At 35.0% G+C, this 20,379-nt stretch overlaps 1 protein-coding gene across 1 annotated transcript in view; it reads right to left on the bottom strand.

Moving 5' to 3' along the window:
• Window positions 1-20,379, bottom strand: part of CFAP20DC (CFAP20 domain containing) — a 2,639,303-nt gene that overhangs the window by 642,582 nt on the left and 1,976,342 nt on the right. The window contains exon 13 of the mRNA XM_044076355.1: window positions 939-1,349. Coding sequence (XP_043932290.1) covers window positions 939-1,349 — 411 coding nt within the window. The remainder of the gene's footprint in view (window positions 1-938; window positions 1,350-20,379) is intronic.

Raw genomic sequence — 20,379 nt, 5'->3', positions numbered from 1 at the left:
ATATATAAAGCAGAAAGATGGTGCTATAAAAGCTTAAGTTCTCCAAAGAAGTTATCACTTAAAATATAGAATATAAGTGTGGTAAGGGGTATCTGTCCATCCAGCTAAAAGGGATGTAATACTGGACTAGATCATGTCTGTTATCCTGTAAGAATGTAGAAACCTGTGTTTGAGGAATTTGGATTATAACTATCGTCAGCTCTGATGGAATGTAGAAAATGAACAGTATATATATATATATATATATATATATATATATATATATATATATATATATATATATATATATATATATATATATATATATATATATATATATATATAAAACATACATTTTAAAATGCAGAGAATGAACAGTAGACATATACACAGACACATTGTATATATATATATATATATATATATTTTTTTTTTTTTTTTTTTAAATAAACATAAAAAAGTGATAACATTGTTCATATAAGAATTTGCTGTATTTGCATGTTTAAATATAACTAATCTTTTTCATAAAATCTGTGAAAGTATATTAAATAGGGAAAATTGTTTATGAAACAAGCTGTAAGGGAAACTATCATATTGGCCTATTCATTCTGTTCAAATATTTGAACTCTAAATTTTTTCCCCGATTCACTTATTATAAAACAGTATGCCATCCGACTTGCTAATGGTAGCGAATATGAGAAATATGTACTGTGCTCATGGGATTTTAGTGGCTTGTATAATAAAAGACAATCTTAAACACTGATAGTTTCTGCTTCATAAGGCATAAGCAGAAACATACAAACATGTCCAGGCTTTTTAAAGAAGCAGTCTGGATGAGAGCTAGAAAAGTACTTGGTGATTTATAACGTTTCAACTATTGTGTAATGGACTTAATTTACTGCTATAAGGTCTGCAGTTAGGGAAAAATGTTTATATATTCAAATAATGTAATCACTTACATTGTGTTCAGCTGCTAGTCTTGAAGGGTTTCCAGGGATTTCTCGAAGGGATTTTCTGTTCACTGATGTCCTTAACTCGCTGATTTGTGTACCTGTAAATCTTTTTGATGTACTTGGATTTTCTAAAGAGAATCCAGGCTTACTTCCTGTGGGAGACAGACACAGAGTAGGAATCAGTGCTTTTTGAAGGGGATCTGTCTCCCTGTCTTTCAGAAGTGGGTTTTCAATCTTTCGAGGTAAAGGTTCTGTGGAAGATGCTGTAATTGATGTTCCAGGTGGGCTGTCTTCAGAAGTCCTAGGTAATCGTTGTAAAGGTGTCTTTGACAAAACCATTGACTGTGGTGATAGTGAAGCACTTGTGCTGATTTGAGGGCTTGATGTCTGTCTACTAAATTTAATGTGAAGATCATCCTAAAACAAAGTAAACAGACCTGTTAGTTCACATATCACTTATTTGCCAGTATTATATACCTTTGCAAAGTAAACAACAGTTCATCTGGTTATTTCAGCCACCAGTTTAAAAGCATCTGCAAATCGTTTTGTGCTGTCAGTTAATCTGCATTTGGCTGTTGGCACATTGGCTTAAGACTATGAGCTGTTAACCAGCTGCATCTTGTGGTCCAGGGTTTATTCCCTCAGCTACCATTTGTCTAACTGTATGACTTTGAGTAAGTCATTTAACCAGACAGTGCTCCTTGGCTGAACATGAAAAAAGTCCATGTGGAACAGTGTTCGATATGTTAACAAATAGAAATAAAGAGGGGAGTTCCAAAGTTTATAGACTTCTTAGGCTAATATGAAGTAATTAAATTCATGGTTTAGAAAGGAAATCAGTTTTAAGAAGAAGAATTAATGCGTCTGGTCTCTGTTCACTTGGTGACCTTAAGGACAGTGTTAGTTCTCTGCTTATCTCCCAACTAAGCAAAGGTGGACAGAAACAGAAATTCAAAAAACGGTTTAAAAAAGTTATATAAATCTGCTATAACAATGAATACTTCCTCATACATCTCTTCTGACTTGGAATAGTAAAAGGATACTTTCCTGTGGAACAAATCAATAAACCCACACTGATCAGATCCCACTCCTTCAGTGGCCTGTTTCATTGTATATTCACTGAAATGGGGGATCATACAAGCATGGAGAGGGTGTAACAATTGGTATTACATACTACCACCTTTTGCTGTCTTCTTGTTTGTGGGTTTCACAGAGTTAATATGCAAGATATTGGTGGGGTTGGTGTGCAGAAACCCTTAAACAGGTGCTTTGTGTATGTACTGTTTCAGGTGATTTCAATGGTCACATGATAAGTACAGTCTTTGGTGTGCAGATTACCAGAGCTTTTAATGCTTGTGCTCATTTGAACATGGGCAAGCAGTGTGTAAGGTCACTTTTTGACTGTAATCAGATATAGTGTAGCCATGAGGAGATTCATGGATGCTAAAAATATAATAAAAATTGAAAAGAAACAATGTTATAACAAGCTCTTTACTCATAGCTATATTTTGGATAGTGGTGGCATGCAAACCAAAAATGTGGATTACTCCCGGTGTTAAAAAATGTAGTTAGAAATTAACTTATTCATTTATAATTACAGCTACAGAAAAAAATTAGTTACTTTATAACATTATAGGTTTACAGCAAGAAGTAGCAAATGAACCTGCACGTTTATACATACCACATATTATGTTTCGTTAAACCAGCTATAATAGAAAAGTTTGGGTGTGGTAGAACATATAAAAAATAGTAAGAGGTGAAAATATTTTTCTTGTAATAATTTTGATTTAAGTTATGAAATTTAATGGGGTGCTCAAAAACATCATGTATAAACCTTGCACATTTGTACTCTAGACATATTTTATTTTTATTTAATAACTGAATGGCAAACAGGGTAATTACCTGATCTATAAAGACCTCTTTCAGTCACTGCACAGAAAAAAAATAGGATACAGAGAATGAAAACAGATTTCACTGTGGATGCACATGAAAGACTACAAAGCACCACACTGCAATAAAAACGCTTATAGAACTGGGCTGACATGCATTAACAATCAACAAAAGGGGTTATGTGCATACCTCTCAACTGTACATATTTTCGCAGAATGCCCAGATTTTTGCCTCATATTTTTAGCCTGCTTTCTTGCAAATCGCAGGCAAATCATTGAGGATTGAAGTCAGAAAATATTGGCAGACATTTCTTATCCCTCAGAAAATTCATGCTAATGCCAAACCTGTTAGTCTATCAACTTTCAAAGTTTGTAAGAGCAATATTTAAAAAGTGTCCCTATTTTTATGCTTTGTACCCCCCCACCATTATTTGAGGCTTTGTCCAGATTTCATGTGCTAAGAGGTTGAGAGGTATGGTTCTGTGCCTTTCTGATTCTGCCAGTACAAATCCTACTATATGTCAGTAAGTCAAACAGCTCAGCTAGTACTTGAACCAAAGTTCTAAACCTTCATCAGCAGATAAATGTAATGCAATGGAGAGAGAGAGAGAGATTCATCATCCAGAGCCTCTCCATTTCCTGAAGTAAACTTTCTCTGCAGATTTAACAATATGACTCAATATCTTTTAGATTAAATGTAGATGCTTGGATGCATGTTCTCAAATTTATCCTAGGATTAACTGGCCTTCCCCCCCTTGAGAAAAGAGGTAAATCCTGAATGATGTATTGGCAAGGTGTACAGTCTATGATCTAAATGGCCTTGAAACTCTTGTGAAACGTGAAAAAAAAATATGCATCACTATGTGCAAAAAAATACAAGTCTTGAGCTGTTTACCTTTCAGGCAGTTTGAACTGGTAAAACAGTATATTAATAGAATCAGCTGCTAAATGTAGAGTAAGCAACATACAGCAGTCATGGGGGAAAGAATGGGTTCAAAATCTTCTACAAGCATTACTTAATTTTGTGCAATTAAACAGGTACTTAAAGGACAGCAGATTAAGGGAATGGAGACAGCTAGGCAGCAATGGACAAGGATGACCGTTAATAGTAATGGATAAAGCCAGAAGGTTAACCACAACTTCACCTGATTAATTCTAGGTTTCATGTCTTTAAAATATGTTTGATGGGGTTCAAACTGATCATGTCAGTTTCACTGAAATGGTTTAATACCGCAGTGTTCTTAACTTACCCAGAGTATGTAGAAGTCCACTGTAGTTAGATTAACTAAAAGTGTACAGGTTATGAAATGTCTTCATAGCATTTTGGAGAGAGTCCCCCTCTTCACTTGTTATTCTGAAAGTTTGTTGCATTCACAATAAACAGTTACTTCTTACTTGGTGGACACTTTAAATTTATATGTATCTATTGTCTATCATTATGCCAAGATCTTTAGTGATGGTGTCATTTTTTTAAATTAACCAGTTATTTCATCACAATTTATGGCCTTCTGCTGGTCAGTTTATGGCCTTTTTGATCATCTTTTTTAAATTAAACAAGCTGCTACCTAATTCTAGTTTGTCCTTTTTGCCAAGTCTCACAGTGATACAGTTACAGAAAATAAAACCGAGGTTAATATTATTATATCATGTATGTAGTGTTTGGAGACCATCTTGGAGAACTTTAGTATTTTTTATTGAAGAAATTATATAATGAGGTGGAATGTAGAAGTATTCTAAAGGAAGTTATATAGTCCTCTGTACAGACTTTTACAAAGCTTTACAAAGTGGATTTAAAGTTTTCTAGGTCCAGGTCAGGCTTTGCTAGGACCATTCCCAGGTGCTCCTGGATCTGTATATTTCCCCCTCCCAGGTTGGATAGGCTTTGGTAGTCAACTCATGTAGCTTAAAGGCTACTACAGTAGTGATGAATTTGAATATTTACTGTTATTGGCAAGTACAACTTACTCAGCTGAACTTTACACACCAAATGAGAGGTGCATGCAAAAATGGGCTTGGCTCTGGAAAAAAAATACTTCTTCATTTATTTATTTATTGTAATTCTTACTTGAAATGATTATTATGTTTGTTTAGGTTTTGCCGAGTTCTGTACAGGAAACCACTAGGTCCACTGTCTGATCTCAAGGAACTTGAGTTCTAATTTTGATTGCTGCTGCAGCTATATCTGTAGATGTTCTTCATTAGATCACTACTGAAGTAGCCATAACTATATGGGAAGTATACTGTTAAGGATACTGAATGGCCAGCTAGTTTATAAGGCTTCAAGCTCCTTTTTTTCAAAATGTATTCTGATCCTTAGCACAAGAATATGTACTTGTATAACAGGGACATACAGTCATGCCAAACCCCAGAGCTTTCTTGCCATACATATGGTTATGAAGACTCTTAAGACTTTTGCTATCTCAGCTGTGTTAGTTTCAGCAGATGCAGTCAGCTGTAACTTCAGGAAGTCATGTATCTCCACTGGAGAACCTTTCTTTTTTTTAATACTATAAAAAGTCTTATGTTTATCAGAAAGGGCAAAGGTTTTTGTAGTAAGCATATTCTTTGTAAGGACTCGCATGCCAGCTGTGTTCTTCTCTAGGTGAAGAGTATGATATCAAGACTTGCCAAATGTCTTTTACACCAAAAACTACGAGGAGCAGGCTAAACTCCATTAAAATTCTCATTGAAAACAAGCACATCAGAGATTTGGAGAATGTGACCATTTCATTGGATTCTTCATTAGAAGATGACCTGCCTCAGCCCAAAAAGTAAAATTTATCTAAAGAAATTACATGTTGAATCCTGGATGTCTAACTCTTTTCTATGGTCTGAGACTGATGACTTTGCTGAGGTACTTGTGTAGCCTTTAGACCATCAATCTGTCTCTCCTGATCCCTCTGGCATGTCCCCTCTGGAGGCTGCCATGGCTTGGAAATATAAAAAATCTCTTCATACAGAAGGTCAGGCAGAACTCGCTGGGAAGGGAGAACAGAACTATGATTTACCATGTCTGAGGGGATGGAGGCATACACCAAGTACCAGTGATAGAGGACATTGGCAGTTCACTTAAGGAAGTTCTGACTATGAATTTCTCTTCCAAAGCAGTATGTCTTCAGACTCCAAAAAATGTGCACACATAAAACAAAACACCTATCCCATCCACCTGCCCACACTGTTAAGAAAGGTTCTGAGGAGGAATAGTTACATTTTTGTGCAGGACTTATTTAAAGCCATTCAATACCAACATCCTTCACTTCCAGCTTCTTCCTCCACTTCCCCTGTGAAAAAATAGGTCTAGTTCTTTCTCTGAACAGGAATCTCTCTTGGGTTCTGAGCACGAGGGCTTATACTATGTCATTTATCTTCCCCAATTGCATGTGAATCTGAATCTGATGAGGAGATTCCTCTGAATTTCTTAATGAAGAAATCTCTTTCGGAGACACAATCTCCAGAGTGAAAGACTTGTCTAAGTGGGAAGGAAAGAAAGTATAAGAGTCACAAAAAAGATACTATTAACTCCTTAGCATGGACACCCTAAAGCTTTTGGCCATTCCACCTGTCTTAGGAGCTTTAGAAGACACTTTTACTGCAGTATATGTTTCCCTCCAAAAAACTGACATTGTAAAGACTGCCAGATTCACACACGTTTATTTATAGGAATCCTTGTGCAGACCCTGCTTTTATTCATTGAAAGGGGAAGAAGCTTAAAATCCTTCACTTCTGCTAACCCTTGGATAGTGTTTGGCAAGAAGGTATAAGCTTCATCTACTTTTTTTCAGGGCAATTAATTGCCAAATATAAACATACAAGAGACTTTTGTTAGCTTTCTCAACTAAAGAGGCTAAAACTAATTTGCAAACAAGGTTAACTCTGTTGCAATTTATGTGCTTATAATGCTGTTGACACCATTTCTAGGGCTGCTGCTACTGGAACTGCTATATGTGGAAATGCCTGGTTAGAACTATAAAACCTCCTACAAGGAGTGAGGGCTCAGCTTTTGACTGTTCCTCTTGATAAATATTTACTGTTTGTAAACTTCTCAGATGAGGTCTTTAAGAAGCTGGAAAAGAGGCAGGCTAATGCAGGGTGTCAAGCAACTGTTTTTGCCTCATTTTCCCAAGTATGAAATAAAATATCTTTCTAACCCTAATTATCTTTTTCAAAAGCCATTTAAATTTACCCAGTAAATATTTTCTAAACACCAGTACAAGGATAAAATGGTAAGGTGACACAAACAAGAGAGGGACTTCAAGAACCCTCCTTTCAAAAGAAAAAAAATGGCACTCTGCTTCTTACATCGCCCCTCTCATCTGCACCTTAGCCATCTTTACAAAATTGCAGACAATATTTTCCACTGTTTTCCTCTTTGTAATCCAATAACCTCAGATTCTTGGGTTCTGACAATCATCCAGCAGAGTTACAAACTTCGGTTGGTATCTCCTCCTATTTAATCTGGGTTACTTCTACCTCCCGGGAACTCTAAATGTTCTTCAAAGTGATCACTGCTGTAGAAGCCTAAGCTAAATGGGTTATATGCTGCCATTTGGCTGGACTTCCATGCCTGATTTTTTTCCTAAAGACTTCTGCTAACTTAAGCAAAGAGGTCACCTTGGACTTATTTATTCATGGTTTAGAATGTTTAATATATTTGGATTTGATGATGTTGATAAATACATATGCAGTCCCATAATAACAGACCCATATGTATAGTCAACTTCAGGGAGGTCCATTCCATTTTCAGATCAAGGGATACATAATCTTTGCAAATACTAGTTCCTGAATGTCATTTGATAGGCATGGAGCAATTTTCTTGTTTTCATGTCAAGTTTACCTGGCTCTTTTTGTAGCCAGCCATTCACCCCAAAGCTTTACATTAAAACAGTAAGGGCAAGCTGATTTACAGCTTGAACTTCATTCCTAGATGTCAAAGCAGGTTCCCATATTAATTTTAGTTTTCTAACATATTCCTTACTGTCAGAGGTAGTATTGTCCTAGTCTAAAATGTATGACTGAAAACTGCATTCTAGATTTAGGGATGGGATAGGAATTAATTTAAGGATGGGATAGGAATTAATTTAGGAGCTGAGGTGCTCACCAGGATATTTTTGATTCAGAAATTTTGTTTCAAAGGATGCTTAACAACACAAAACAGCTTTCATGTAGTGACTTCTGCGTAACTGCTGTTTTTTTTTTGTTTTTTTTTAACAATTTGCAGACAGGAAATTATTAAAAACTGATATGTAGGTGCATGGAATAACTATTTACTGCAGGTGTTTTTTTTTCTTTTCTAAGTTTGCTAAAATCTCCAATTTGCTACTAGTTTTGCTAAAATGTGAATCCAAACTAATTGGCATCCTGGGGTTTGGCATTCACATTTTCTGGAAAAGATTCTATCAGCCAAGACCACTGTCTTAATGCAAAACTAGTGGCAAATGCTCCAGGTGCATCTATTGCATCACCACCGCCTTTTAATGGACTTTCTTAAATGTGTTCACATACTAAAAACTCAGCAATCTCTACAATGACTTCATATCAACACTTCCATAAAATGAATACTGAAAACAACAACATTCCACCTATCAAAAATGAACAGACAGCAAATGCTATCCTTTTCCAACGGGTAAATTAAAAAACAAAACTAACACACCCCTGTACAACATTACTCATGTGATAACCCCATCTTTACATATTACCTTACAAAAGACCCTTTACTCTACCAGTATCATTGCACTATATACTTGGACATACTATACATACATGCATATGCAAACTTGCACAACACTAAAACTATCTGCTTACCCAGCCCTAACTTTAACCCTAACCAACAGATACTCTGACCCCAGTCCTGAAACTCACAATAACTCACAATACATTACCATACATTCACAACACAAACCTATCCCCTTACCTAGTCCCACCTCTGAACCTAGCCTGTTAACATATATGCATATTTTTGTAAATCAAACCCACTAATCTCTTTCAGTAGAGCAAATATTTGGAAACATGGGTGTTTGCTAAAATCAACATGCAGTTCACTTTGTCAACCACATGAACGTTCAACAAAGTGAACTGCACACTCTTTTGATATGTTTTCTAGTCTTATATACAACGCGTTTTCGTCCTCGCACTCAGGACTTCATCAGATAAGTGTTGTTACATCTCATATACATTTATATAGTTTTATTAAGTGGACAAACATTTAAAATCCAATAAAAATACATCAATTAATTCAAATTAACTAATCCGAAGCATCCTACTACTTAATATTAATGCCAGGAAGTATAATCACAGTATCTAAAATTTAACCTTTTGTAACTCTTCGTCTTGTGGTGAAGTGATTTTTAAAGCAAACCCATCATCATATAATCCACACATTTGATGTTTGTAATAATAAATACATAAATAAATATTAGTAAATATTATACATATAATAATAATAATAAATAAATATTATAAAAATTTAATTTAATTCATATTAAAGATTTCTATATTAAAAATATGCTTAAAAAACAAATGTGTAAAAAAATTGTGTGTTGGTGCCCTCTAATGGGTAACTGAGGTAATGTTTTTGAATGAGTGTTTTATATCTTCAAAGCCCTCAATTTTAACAATGAGGAAATTGATAGTGTGTCATTTAGCCCAGGTTTGTTTCCAGCCTCTAGGTTAATCTGCCACCATAACTCCTTACTCTCCAAAATCTCTTCCCAAGGTCCCCCTCTAGTGTCCGGTCTTATTTGTTCTAGCACAAAAAAATTCATATTTGTATTCTTTACAGTTTTGAGAGTGTCTAAATAATGCATTAGTTGGTTTTCCCTTCCCAATCTCATAAAAATGTTCATACATTCTCCTTTTGAGATCCCTCTCAGTTTTACCAACTAAGAAACTCTGGCATTTTTTACACGTTACCAGATATACCACACCCTTGCTTTCACAATTGTAAGACCCCTTGCTTCTTAATATTCTTTTCCTACTTTGTAAATAAACTTCACATTTATTACTAATAAAAGGACATTGTTGGCATCTCCCACACTTATATGTACCCAATTTACCTTTGTACATTCCCTTAGTGTTATTGACTCCTTTTTCTAGAATATTCTTAATGTTCCAAGAGTTCCTAAACACCAATAACAACACTTATCTGATGAAGTCCTGAGTGCGAGGACGAAAACGCGTTGTATGTACTGAAGTTACAAGAGCGTTAATATTTTTTAACGTTTGTGGAATTTCAATAAATTTCTTGTGGAGACATTTACAGCGACTACTTGGTCTTTTGGGCACTATCATGTTTTCTGGTTATTGGTTTGGTTTCAGTGCCTTTGCTGCTTTGTTTGTGGATTCTGTATTTTCCAGTTTGACCAAGTACAGCTGTGAACTGTTCATGACTTCGGAAATGCAGGAAGAGGCTGGCCAATCGAGAAGGCTGATTGGCCAACTCACTGAACTCATCGATCTGCTCACACCGCTCTGTCAAAGCCTTGTTGTGAGTAGAAACCAGGTGGAATCCAGGGGAAACGGAACCGAAGGGTTTAGTGGCAAGCAAACGAAACGTAAGAGGGAGCTTATTGGCGAGATTGATACAGCCGGCGACCTGCGTGTGTTAGAAGAAAGTATTTTTAACCCCATGGATACACCAAAACTGTTGGAAGTGGACAGAGAAGAGGAGGAGAATGTTATTTTTTTGGACATGGGAGCTAGACCTAAGACTCGTTTTGATATGTCAGCACCCAAAGGTACTGTTTATTTTAACTCTCTAACAACGGAAGAGTGGCTCAATAAGGACTTTCATACTAAATTTAAAACTGACAAACAACAGAATTTTGACTTAGGAAATGGTGACACTTACTCAGTTAAAATTGTGAAACTAAGTAAGATGTTGTATAAACATAGGACTTTGAGTATAGAAAATGCCTATCTTAATGAGTGCTTAAGAAGGGAAATAGTCCCAAAAGGCTTAAGGGTTTATAAATACCCAAACAATGTGCAAATAGGTACACAGTTTTACGATAGTTTAATTAAAGTGTTTAACAACTGTGGCTTGGAAATCATTAAGTTGATTATACATGACAATACAAATAAGCAGACTATTTTAAGTAAAGAAATAGAGGAACTTGATGCACACATTAAGGCGGATTTATTGTTTGGGATAAGAGAAGAGAGGGACAAATATTATGAATTAAGGAAGGACACAGATGAGAAAAGTGAAGGGATTATTCAACGAAAAATGGGTAAACTTAGAAGGGATATGAATGAATATGAAAATAATATTAGCTACCCCAAACCACCCCAATACTATAAGGAAACACCACCCCTCGACAAAAGAATGAATTATTATAGTAATAATAGGAAATTTCAGGAAAATAAGGAAGAGGAGTGGTATGATAACACATACGATGTGGAATTCCCCCCTTTAGGTGAACATGAATTCCCTGAGTTTAAAGCTCAAAATAACAAAGAGGGAAATTTTCAAATGAGGGGGGGGGAGAAGGGGGAGGGGGAGATTTCATTGAATAATACCCCCAGACCCCAAATAGGTAGACAGGACCGCACACGACAACATTATAGTGGAACAAAATAAAAACACATTTCAAGGTTTCACTATATACAACTTTAGTAATTTGGTTTTGAACACGGATCATTTCACCTTGCTTAGTAAAGGACTAAAATATATCCCTATGCACAAAGGGGATTCAACATGAACTATAATGGACATTAAGCTTTTCATGAGAAAGATCAATTTGGAAGTTTTAGGGACTAGGATGGGGTTTAAGAAAGAAAATAGAGTGGAAAATGAATTAAAAAGAAAATCTACTTACAACCCACCCCTTATACCCCAACTCAGGAACCTTGAGAACATGCTAATAAATGAAGTAAGGAAGCAAAAGGAAGGAGTTAAATACAAATCTAAATTTAATCTGAGTAAAAAAGAATATTTAACACTCAAGGAACTGAGTAACAACGACACTGTGAGGGTGATGAAACCAGATAAGGGAGGGGGTATAGTAATTATGGAAAGGATGGAATATGAAGGGAAAATGAATTCCATCCTCAGGGAAGAAAACAAATACTCAGTGGTCTCTAAAAACGAGGTCAATATGGCATACAAAAAGATAGATATTATTCTCCAGGATTTACTAAATGAAGAAGTAATTAACAACAAAACTTTTAATTTTCTGGAGGTGACTAGACCAAGAATGGCCACAGTATTTGGCATCCCGAAAATCCACAAAAGTATTGAAAACCCCCCACTTAGACCCATTGTTGCGGCAGAGGGTTCAAAGACAGTTCCTCTGGCCAAATTTGTTGATTCTAAAACTAAACACATATGGGTTAATAAGAAAACCATAATTAAAGACTCCTGGGAATTCTTGGGTGAGTTAAAACCTGAATTATACAATGAAGATGCTTTGTTTATTACAGTTGATATAGTAGACTTATTTGGAAGTATACCCCACAGTGAGGGAATGGATTTATTTGAGGAAAGTGTATTTGAAGATACTAATTTGAGTCACGAAGACAAGGTTGCTAGTTTTATCCTAATGGATACAGTTCTCAGATACAATTTTATCATTTTTGATGGTGAATATTATCACCAAAAATCAGGTGTTTCTATGGGGGCAATATGTGCACCTACGTACGCGAACATCGTGCTGGCTAAATGGGAAGAAAAGTTTGTTATAAATTCTAGTTTCAACACAAATTGGTCAATGTACCACAGGTACCTGGATGATATAGTTTTTATATGGACAGGTGGACTTGACAAGTTCTACGAATTCTTAGAATATTTGGGTCAAACCACAACTTTTTTAAAATTTACATACACAGTCAACACAGATTTTCTTAGGTATCTGGATGTTGAAATATATAGACAAGAAGGAAGATTCGAAAGTAGGATATATAGGAAAGACACATATGTGAATTCTTTCCTACATTATAGTCGTGCCCACCCCCTACATAGTAAAACCAACATTGTTAAAGGCCAATTCGTAAGAGGGTCAAAAATGACTAGCTGTGAAAGTGACTTTGTAAAGGAGTGTGAAAAACTTGAAATGATGTTTTTAGAACGTGGGTATCCTAAGGATTTTATAACGCGTCTAAGAAATGAAGTGGAGAAGGGTAGATCACACAGATTTAAGCCCATTCTTGGGATAGGAGTGCAAAAAAGTAACAACAACCAAGTAACAACATCTATGGTAGGTCAGAACCCATTTTTAAGGGGTCTAGTGGTAGAATATAATGGAGTTAACAAAAATATAAAACGGACTTTAACAAATGAATGGAACAAATTTTCCTTACTAACAGACATAGAGGAAATAGGTGGAATGTACCCAAAATTGGTGTTTAGGAACTCTTAGAACATTAAGAATATTCTAGAAAAAGGAGTCAATAACACTAAGGGAATGTACAAAGGTAAATTGGGTACATATAAGTGTGGGAGATGCCAACAATGTCCTTTTATTAGTAATAAATGTGAAGTTTATTTACAAAGTAGGAAAAGAATGTTAAGAAGCAAGGGGTCTTACAATTGTGAAAGCAAGGGTGTGGTATATCTGGTAACGTGTAAAAAATGCCAGAGTTTCTATGTTGGTAAAACTGAGAGGGGTCTCAAAAGGAGAATGTATGAACATTTTTATGAGATTGGGAAGAAACCAACTAATGCATTATTTAGACACTCTCAAAACTGTAAAGAATACAAATATGAATTTTTTGTGCTAGAACAAATAAGACCGGACACTAGAGGGGGACCTTGGGAAGAGATTTTGGAGAGTAAGGAGTTATGGTGGCAGATTAACCTAGAGGCTGGAAACAAACCTGGGCTAAATGACACACTATCAATTTCCTCATTGTTAAAATTGAGGGCTTTGAAGATATAAAACACTCATTCAAAAACATTACCTCAGTTACCCATTAGAGGGCACCAACACACAATTTTTTTACACATTGGTTTTTTAAGCATATTTTTAATATAGAAATCTTTAATATGAATTAAATTCAATTTTTATAATATTTATTTATTATTATTTTTATATGTATAATATTTACTAATATTTATTTATGTATTTATTATTACAAACACCAAATGTGTGGATTATATGATGATGGGTTTGCTTTAAAAATCACTTCACCACAAGACGAAGAGTTACAAAAGGTTAAATTTTAGATACTGTGATTATACTTCCTGAAACAGATAGGCATTGATATTAAGTAGTAGGATGCTTCGGATTAGTTAATTTGAATTAATTGATGTGTTTTTATTGGATTTTAAATGTTTGTCCACTTAATAAAACTATACAAATGTATATGAGATGTAACAACACTTATCTGATGAAGTCCTGAGTGCGAGGACGAAAACGCGTTGTATGTACTGAAGTTACAAGAGCGTTAATATTTTTTAACGTTTGTGGAATTTCAATAAATTTCTTGTGGAGACATTTACAGCGACTACTTGGTCTTTTGGGCACTATCGTGTTTTCTGGTTATTGGTTTGGTTTCAGTGCCTTTGCTGCTTTGTTTGTGGATTTTCTAGTCTTATAAAATGTGATGTAATTCTTTTCCATTTTTAGTTAAGCTTCTCCTGATAGTGTGCATATTATTCAGCAGATACTTGGGTATAAAACTTTAATGCAACACCATATACGTAAAGTAATTCACAACCACAGAAAACAGATTAACAGATGTAAAATTCTCTTCCCAAATTTGCAAGGATTCTTGACTATTTGTCAAAAGGGACACATATTTTATTAGTCAGTATCTTTAAAGATTTGATTGGAGCTTATTTTGTTAATCCATTTAGCGCTATCTCTTGTACTTTCTACTTCTCACTGTCCTGAGTTCAGCCAAAATAAATTAAAAATGCATTATACACACCTGAAAGGAACTCTGTGCTATAGGGCCTGATCTGATTCCTGGGTATTGCACTAGACATTTGGAAAATTATCTTTTGTACCTGCTTCCAAATCTTTCAAACAATGAAGCTGCTCCTGAAATTTGGAATACAGCAGCAATTTTTTGCTGTACTCATCTACAGAAAAGAAAGAGCACAGTTTCTACTGACCAATAAGTCTGATTTGCATTTACTCCAAAATTTTTGTGAGAAGATACAGAATACAATTTTTATTTATTTATTTATTTATTTAACATTTGTTGACCGGGAATGTTATTGCATTGAATTTAATATTAACCAGCACGGTCTTCTAAGAAAAAGGCCATGACAGAGGTCTAGTTTACAAGCGAAAGGAATCAATTGGTAAATTGATTACACAGTGTCTAAATTCCTGGAAAGAGAGAATCCACAGTCATGGTGTTTGATCAGGATAGGCTGAATTTTCTAGTAGGGTATCTGTGCAACTGGTAATGGCCATGTACTACTGAATTTGTTTTTCCCTTATAGATACAGATCATGACTAAAAAAACAATAACTGATTTTAAGTTAAGCAGGTATTTTCTAATAATGAGGATTAAGTCAAAATAAAAGAATTGCTTTATTCTGTTAATAAAAGATATAAAGGTTATACTTTGGGGTTAAAATATAAAAATGTAAAATTATTAAAATGCCCAGATTTGAAGAATACTGCATCTCTGGAAAATATGCTATAGATTTTGTGTATATGAATGCAGCTCACTTAACCATCTACATATAATTATTAATTATAACCTTGGCTTTTTGTAACATCCTTGTACCTCATTCAAGAGGTATGTAATAACCTCTAGTACATCAGTTTTTTGGACATTATTTCGTAACACAATAGGGTCATACCTAGATATTCTCTGTCCACTTCATGATAATGAAAGTATTAGGCTGGGAAGGGTGCAGAGACTAGCTACCTAAATAATGGTTGGTTTCAGTAGCATGATTTATTCATGTTTATGTAACTTAGGTTTATACCTAGTGGAAAGCATTGTTATATGGGGTTCCCTAATTTGCTTACAGAAATAATAGAAACCTAGTTCTAAAGGAATACTTAGATTTTCAAAATGCCAATCATCCCATCCCAACAACAGAACGTGTACAACTCCATTCTATTTAAAAAAAAAATCTTACTACAGTAAAGTATGCTACATTTTTTAATAGTGTCCAAACTTATGCATTAAGTTACTAAATTCTGCTAGGAATTTACAATTATTAGCTTGCTTCAAACATTCATTAAATGAAGAATCAAACAAATCCACACCAGGGCATATTATCACACCAAAGTCCACAAAAATGCTTACAGGAACACAGCAGCACTCTTTATTTACAGCTGTTAAACACTTGTTCATACCGTACTGAAATGCATCAGAACAGTAAAAACAATTAAACAACCCCATTTTATAACATAACATTCTCATTTATTAATTGACCAACCAATAAAAAGCACTTCATAAATATTAATAAATCTCAGAGCCCAAATTAAATTCATATTCCCCTATAAGTACCCCCATAAGTAAATATTTATTAAAACCCCTACAGAAACACTTATAATTACAATATTTTCATTAAGAACATCACTAATGACCAAGAATAATTAAAAATATTTCAATAATAAATCTCAGAGCCCAAATTAAATTCATATTCCCCTATAAGTACCCCCATAAGTAAATATTTATTAAAACCCCTACAGAAACACTTATAATTACAATATTTTCATTAAGAACATCACTAATGACCAAGAATAATTAAAAATATTTCAATATTTTTACAGAATTGAAACAAAATATTTTTCATTTAATGTTATCTATTTTCAGGACTAGGACACTGTTAATACTTATGATTAATAACAAGATATTGTGTAGCTTTCACTTAAATTGCCTTAACTCTTTCCTTTCCAAATGCAGTTCCCAATTACCCCCTCTAACATTGTGTGAAACTTTTCTAAAACAAAGAATAAAAACTTTTTAAAATTAGTACACTCTTCTGTATGTTTAAATAGAGCATTCCTTTCATCTTTTTTCTTGATCGAATATAAATGCTTGTAAATTCTTATCCTAACCAACCCCTCAGTCTTTTCCAGATACAGAGCCTCACAGGACATATACTATGTAATATAAACCACCCCCAAAGTGCTGCAATTAAATTTCACATATCCACTAATCAACCTTGCATATGTAGTAACTGTGATATTTCTTCCTTAAAAAATTAACAACATTGCACACAACCCCCAAACTTAAACATTCCATATTTACCTCTCAAACTTGCCTTTTTGCTTTCACTTTCTAACATGTTCAGATTCCTTCCCCTTTTATATACTCATTACATGAACACAAAACTTACTATGTTTGTATATAGTCAGCTTTGTGTTCTCCTAAATTGCCAGTGCTGTTACCTACCTTTGAATCAGTGCAGTGATACCAAAGGGAGGACTGTATCCCAGTGCTGTCCACAAGACAATGAGATAGTAATAGTAGGATCATCTGTTAAATTATACAAATTAGATTTATTTGTGGGTTCTGCAAACAGCCTGTCAGCATTTTAGGAGCAGCAGCCTCTTTATCAAGATGCTGGAAACCTAAATTAGAAATATCGTTAAACTACTCGACTGCTTCATGCTTATCTCCATATGCGTCAGTAAGAAATAAAAGGTCACTTGTTGTTCACCTAAAATATTTCCATATGTAATTAACAACTTCCCTAATTGTAGTGTCATTGGTGTAGAATTAGAAAAGAGGGACCGTGTATCATAGTAATCTTTGCCTGGATCTATAATAGACTCGGTGTGCTGCATATAAAATTAATTTTCTCATCAAACGATAGAGGGGAGGCAAAACTAGTAATGCTGTGGTCAAAGAATCTGCTTGATCTTTAACAGAAGAGGACCCATACATGTCCTGCTTTGATGAAATAAGCTATATGCTGATTCCTGAGCTATAAAATATTGTTGACCAAAGTCTCTTTAGTCAAAAGAATGGGGAAAGACACAGGTGAGAAACAGGAGAAACTGACATTAGTTGCCCCAATGCCACCAATCTTGAGGTAGTATTTATTAGATATCAAATATACTCATCTGTCCTACTTTTCAAATCTTCCTCAAAGTTGGTTTTCCATTTAGGTTCTCACTCTGCTGCATTGTACATGAAAAATATAAGTATGTGAATATTTAAAGGTTTAAAATCAAATTGATCTCAGATATAGATTTACTAGCAATCTGGATATGCTGGAACAGAAATATAGGCAGAAACAAAGGAACAAAGTCACAGAATAGGCACTCAAAGAAGTAACATTTAATTAATACTTTTCACTTCTACAGTTAAATATTAATGTTCTCAGTGTGTCTGATCATATTGATTACTGCTGCAGTAGCCTTAGCTATATAGGGTTATATACTGCCAAGGATATAACAGAGGCCAGCTTCCAAAACTGTAGGGAATCTTCCACACACCCAAACTGTCATGCAGCTTGTGCTGACAAAAAGACAAGTTTTGGTGCAAAGCCCTTCAGAGCTTTACTGACACCTAAGCGTATGCTCTCTTGAGGCTTTTGAGGAATGACAATTGACTTGTACTGTTCCTTTGCTGGGCAGATAAGCTCCCTTTGGGGGAAAAACATTCCATTTAATTTTATTATTTATACTTTCCTCTTCAAGAAAATTGTTTTAAAGCTAGCCGTTTATATATTGATGGACTGTCACAAGACTGTACTGTACTTTTAAACAGCAACTCTTTTTTTTTTTTTTCCTGTCAGTTTAAACGTAGTTTAAAGTAACTGAAAACATTTTTTTCTGTGTAAAAAATACATTTATTCTACTTGGTGGGACTGGCAAATTGTTTCAAAGTGATTTTTATTGTGTTTCCCTGTGAAAAAAGCAACTTTTAAAGGCTTTTTTAACTGGCATTTGCTGCTTGTTTTCCACGGGAAAGAGGTGCCAGTTTTGGCTTGACCAAGAAACAGTCTAGCAATCCCACACTTAAGACTTTACAATCACAGCAGGCTAGCAATTTGCCTCAGTCACAGCTAGGTGACTCTGCTGCAGCCATTAGTTATATCTCACACCACTCTTTTACCTGGGATTCCTCCAGTGTAGCACCTATTGCCACTATGGATCTGGGATTAGCCACATCATCTGTGGCTGTTGAGGTCCCCTCAGTGGGCAAGGGAGAGCCACTCTTGTCAGTCCTGTGAGAGGGGAATGGGGAAGGCTTCCCTATTTTGACAGAATATTGTGCTCATCCCTGAGAAAGCTACTACTGCTATTAACACTGTTGGTCACATTTTTCTTGTCAAAAAACAGAAATCTAAATATGTATTGACTCCTCCTCAACAGACAGGAGAAGTTTACTGGGTCTGGCTCAGGGATTAATTCAGGTTATTGATCCTTCTTGTAAAGCAGTTTCTGGTAAAAGAAAGAGGGTTACTTCCTTTCCTGAAGAGATTAAAGATTCTAAATCTGGACAGGAGGATGAAGGGACAGATACAGGATTTTCTCCTCCGATTTCTGATTCATACTCAGAGGAGAGCTCATTTTAACTCTCCCTGTGTGGGGTTCTTTTTCTATGGGACTATTTCTAGAATGTGCCAGTCTTTTAAGGCCCTAAGAAAATAATGTGAGCTGTTACAAAATGAATTTCTTGAACCTGCACCTGCTCCTCCAGTTCTGTCAGTTTTGGATGATGTGTGTTACTGCCTGCAATTTTCTTTAGTCAGCCAGCTGCCCCTGGGAAGGCAGATAGGAGGTACAAAGTTTCTCAACTTTTTAAAGTTTTTATACTCTTTCCAAACCTGATCCTATAGCTACAATTTTAGTTAATCCTTCTGCTGTTAAACACTTAGTTAATTCCAGTCCTACTTTTCTGATAAGGATGTAAAGGGTAAGTATGGGAAAGTGTCATACCTCTCAACCTCTTAGAGCAAGAAATCTGGACAAAAGCCATAAATAATGGGGGACAAAGGCCCAAAAATAGGGACAATTTTTGAATACTTGTCATACAAACATAGAAAGTAGACAGAATAACAGGTTTTTCATTAGCATGAATTTTCTGGATCATATGAAATCTGAAACTCAAATGTCTGTCATTATTTTTTCACTTAGATCTTCAATAATTTGCCATTGATTTGCTAGAAAACCACAATTTTATGAAAATTTGACCAAAAATATGAGGAAAAAATCTGGACATTATGTGAAAATCTGTATAGTTGTGAGGTATGTGAATGTGTTCATGTCTGCAACTTTGATTTTCAGAATTCTAAATTGTCTGGCTCACATGTTAAGGTTTGTCCTAACTAATTGTAAAAGTATAAACAATGTTATGTCTATAATTTCGTCTTGAGGAAAAAATTATGTAAATTATTTAATTTCTTCTATTGTCCAAATCACTACTCAATGTATACAATGTCTGTGTGTGATTGTTGATACTTCTTCAAAAGCTATGGTAATTGACATTGTTTTGAGGAGGTTTGCAAGGCTACATTCTCAGAACTTCCCAAGTGATGATAAAAATGAGATTTTTAATTCTCCTTTAGATAAGGATTTAGTTTTGGCCCCTCTGTTGCAGAGGGATCAAAAAGTGTTGTTGTTGTTTGTCTTTCGGCTTTTCCCAGTTAGGGGTCGCAACAGCAGAACTCCGGTCCGCTAATGATTGGCAGT

Source organism: Protopterus annectens, chromosome 7.part0 (assembly GCF_019279795.1).
Source record: "Protopterus annectens isolate FY-2018-M chromosome 7.part0, PAN1.0, whole genome shotgun sequence".
NCBI classification, from domain to species: domain Eukaryota; kingdom Metazoa; phylum Chordata; order Ceratodontiformes; family Protopteridae; genus Protopterus; species Protopterus annectens.
This window is presented reverse-complemented; position numbering and strand designations above follow the sequence as displayed.